This window comes from Osmerus eperlanus, chromosome 3, assembly GCF_963692335.1.
Source record: "Osmerus eperlanus chromosome 3, fOsmEpe2.1, whole genome shotgun sequence".
NCBI classification, from domain to species: domain Eukaryota; kingdom Metazoa; phylum Chordata; class Actinopteri; order Osmeriformes; family Osmeridae; genus Osmerus; species Osmerus eperlanus.
In genome coordinates this window covers 12,803,788-12,807,569 of record NC_085020.1, presented here as the reverse complement: position 1 = coordinate 12,807,569, position 3,782 = coordinate 12,803,788, and the positions used below count along the sequence as shown (strand labels likewise).

The following is a 3,782-nucleotide window of genomic DNA, read 5'->3' as shown; positions in this document are numbered from 1 at the left end:
TGACGTAGCGTCCATTATCTGGGTAGTAGGTAGCTTACTTGAGAGAGGTGGCGCCTTCCAGCGAGGGTGCCGAGCTTCAGCTCCTTCAGGCGACACGCCCCCCCAGTCTCGAACAGAGAAGACTGCTGATTTTCTTACGATTTCAAAGCCTAATTTAACATACTTGTCTGTGTTTTTTTTTCATTTGAATTTGGATGGGTAGTTAATAACACATTATTCTGTGGTGTGGTGAACTTGAAACTCGTTTTTAATTCCACTTTACAGGATCTTTAATGGCAGGTGAAGGTATTCCCAGTTAAGTAAATGAGTTGTACAAACTGCATCTCATGAAGAAAGTGCCAAAAACTGACCAAGAGATGGTGTAGGCCTACTTAGGGTAGAAGAATAAAGGCTGATCTAGAAAAAGATTGACTGGAACCCTTACAGGAGGGTGCATCAGGGCCGGCCCAAGGCATAAGCAAACTAAGCGGCTGCTTAGGGCCCCCGTGGCCACCAGCGGGCCCCAAGAGCACATTAAATTACAGTTTAATGTACGGTGTTTCTTCAATTAAACGCTGCTCTTGTTTAAACGCCGCACCAAAAATGAACATTGTGTAACTAGAAAGGTACATTTCCTGAAGAGTCAGGTGGCTGAGCGGTTAGGGAATCGGGATAGTAATCAGAAGGTTGCCGGTTTGATTGCCGGCCATGCCAAATGACGTTGTGTCCTTGGGCTAAATGTCTAAATGCATAACAGGAAGTGGGATCTGTTCCTGGGCATTTGTCCAGAGACTATTGCTTCAGTCTGACAAGTGCAGCTGTTTTGCCTGTCGTTCAACACCCAGGCCCCTGTTCATGTACAGGGAGTATCTGTCTTATATAAAGAGTTACACAATCTGGGGGAGGAGGGAAATTAGCCCAACCCAGACGTGGAACACTCATTGAACTTTACAGAGCACAGAACACGAAGCTCGCTCTCTACACATTAAAAGGTAAATTTTCAATACCTCTCACTGAAGTTTTTTAATTAAGAAAATTGTAGTGAAAATATTTTTTTTATTGCATTTTATGCCACGGAATCGGGCTGCACGTAGAGACTAGCCCTGAAGTTTGTACTTTTGTGGTGCAGCATGATGTGCACAGCAGCGTTAGTAACTTATCATTAATTTCACATGACCCGTAGTACAGTTATCGAATGAAGTCGATCGTCTTCTTCCTATAGGTCACAGGCTGCAGTTATGACCTCGGAGCCAAAGAAAGCTGGATATGAGGGTCGCTACATTCAAGGTTTCCAGTACTACCTGCAAAACTCAGAAGAACACAAACACATCTGTCAGTTTGTTGATAAGGTTCTGACAGGGGAATTTCCAAGGTACAAAAAGTCATATTTTTGTGTGTCTGTATCACATAAATTAGAGGGTTGGTGATATATCTGATTGGCTGGTAGGTGGTGTTGAACTCTGTCTAACACGAGACAACTATCAACTCGGCAAAAAACATCCCTTCCTATGACCGCACCTCGTCCATTAATTGTATATTGTATATAGCAGGACAAGTTATCACTTAGTTCTCAGCGTGAGACATACAAGGTGTTGCGTGAGAGCGTGACAAATGGTTGAAATGCGTGCCCTTATTCAAAACTGCAACATATTGCAATTATGATAATCATTTAACATTTAACAACAAATGTTCAAATGATTTTTTTCTTTAGAATAGCAGAGGGGAAGACCAGTGTGGAGGTGCTGGGGGTTGATAGTGGAGGAGGTGAGTGATGTCATGAGGTGATGCAACAGGTGGAGGGCAGGCCACTGCCCCTCCCTGTCGAACTTAGTAATCCTCTGTATCTGGCGGTTATATTCTCAGTCACAGACAGGGCTATTCATAACATCAGTGTTATTTAAAACTCTTTATTTGACTCTTTACTCTATCTGTACTGCAGACCAAGCTCCCAGGAACCCCAATCACAGCTGATATAGTGGAACCCAGCTCCAAACTCACTGAGCAGTTCAAAGGTGCTGCCCTTTCAGACCCCCCCCCCCCCCCCCCCCAAACAAAAAACCCCACACAAACATGCATTTACTCACACAAACACACTCACACAGATAACCCATCTCAAAAAACATTTATACTCACTTCTGTTTCTCAAAGGACATAACAGTGTTTGGTTAACTGTCTAGAGCAGGGGTGTCAAACTCTGGAGATAATATCACATTTCTACTTGAGCTGGCCACCAGTAACGCAGTGGGGGGCTGCAAGGCCTTCTCTGCTGGCCTAAACACTATCAGAATCACTGCCTTATGTTTTAATATATATCTTTTTTTTCAATAAATATTAAATCTGGCCTGTGACTTTGTCCCAGTTTTTAATTTTGGCCCATTGTGTATCTGAGTTTGACACCCCTGGTCTAGAGCATAAGGCCTTGGTTAATGATGTCGGCTTCTATAATCTGATCTTTAGCTTTGGTGGCCAAAACAGCCAACCTCCAGAAGATTCTGTTTGCCTGGCATGGTGTGTCCTGTGGGGAGTATGAGAAGCAGGTCAAGGACAAAGGACAGATCAAGAGATTTGATTTCATACACATGATTCAGGTGATATAAGGTTTGAATACGTAATCAGAGTACATCAATCATCTTATTAATGCTACTAAATATAGCTCAGATTTGTATCATACAATCAGATGTCATTCTCAGTATAAATGTAATGAGGATCTTCAACCATCTTGTAACTGGGCCTCTTCCTTGCATAGATGCTTTTCTATGTGGATGACTATGCAGCAACCATCAAGTTCTTCCACAGTCTTCTGAATGAGAATGGCAAGCTCCTGATCATCCATAGAGTAGCTAGTTGTTTAAAGAACCAGTATCTTGTAGCTGTGTACAGACATTGGGTTAAACCTCCATCACCATTGAACAGATCCTGATTTGTGCATTTCATGGAATCCTGATCTGAGATATCTAGATCTGTTTCACACAACTCATTTTCTTAAAATATGTATTTTGTAATTATACTTTTTAATTCTTCTTAATTTCGTTGTTTTCTCTCCCTCCAAATCCAGCTAACAGCGGCTGGGACAAGCTGTGGAAGACCTTCAAACGAGAGTTGTGTACCAAAACAATATCCGAATACCTGTCGTCCGGAGAGATCAAAGGCCACCTGGACAAGCTGGGTCTGAAGTATGAGGAGCACATGATTCCCAACACCTGTGACGTCACCAGTTGTTTCACTCAGGGCAGCAAACAGGGCGAGCTGCTGCACGACTTCATGACTGACACGGACAACTTCCAGCAGAATTTCAGCGAGGAGGTCAAGGCGGGCATGCTGGACCTGATAAAGAACAAGTGCAGCATTCAGAAGGATGGCAGAGTGCTGTTCGACTGCACCCTGAGCTGTCTGCTGGTGTTTGCCTGAACCACCTGTTCTGTTAGCTGAGAGGAGGGATCGGGTGGTTGTTACTGATACCCCATCCTCTATCATTCTTAACTGTGGATATGCTGGTCCGTAGTTGCCTGTTAACCTTTATGTTGTTTTCCAATAAAGCTTTCTTTTCAGTTTTCTGTTCTTGTATCTTGTGATGGTATCATTGTTAAAACCAAGAGCATTATAGGGTTGATCAGGCACATTTTTGTACATGTTTCAGCCCAAGGCCGGTAGCTGGCGCTGTAACATAAAAATGCTCCAGCCAAGTCATGTAAAAGCTTTTGTCTTGATAAACACCAGGTGGTGCTCTAGGCTTTGAGATGAGATTATCAACTTAATTAGTTTGATACACTTGAAAATGTGAAGAAAAATGTCAATCCCCCCCA

General features: G+C 43.0%; 1 protein-coding gene across 1 annotated transcript; it reads left to right on the top strand.

The window, feature by feature from the left end:
- The first annotated feature begins 892 nt into the window (after window positions 1–892).
- On the top strand, window positions 893–3,514 carry LOC134016888 (histamine N-methyltransferase-like). The gene is given in 7 exon segments (XM_062456144.1): window positions 893–971; window positions 1,202–1,351; window positions 1,691–1,755; window positions 1,896–1,991; window positions 2,437–2,567; window positions 2,726–2,822; window positions 3,035–3,514. Coding segments are annotated over 6 exon segments (876 nt in total). The 5' UTR covers window positions 893–971; window positions 1,202–1,217; the 3' UTR covers window positions 3,388–3,514.
- Window positions 3,515–3,782: the final 268 nt, after the last annotated feature.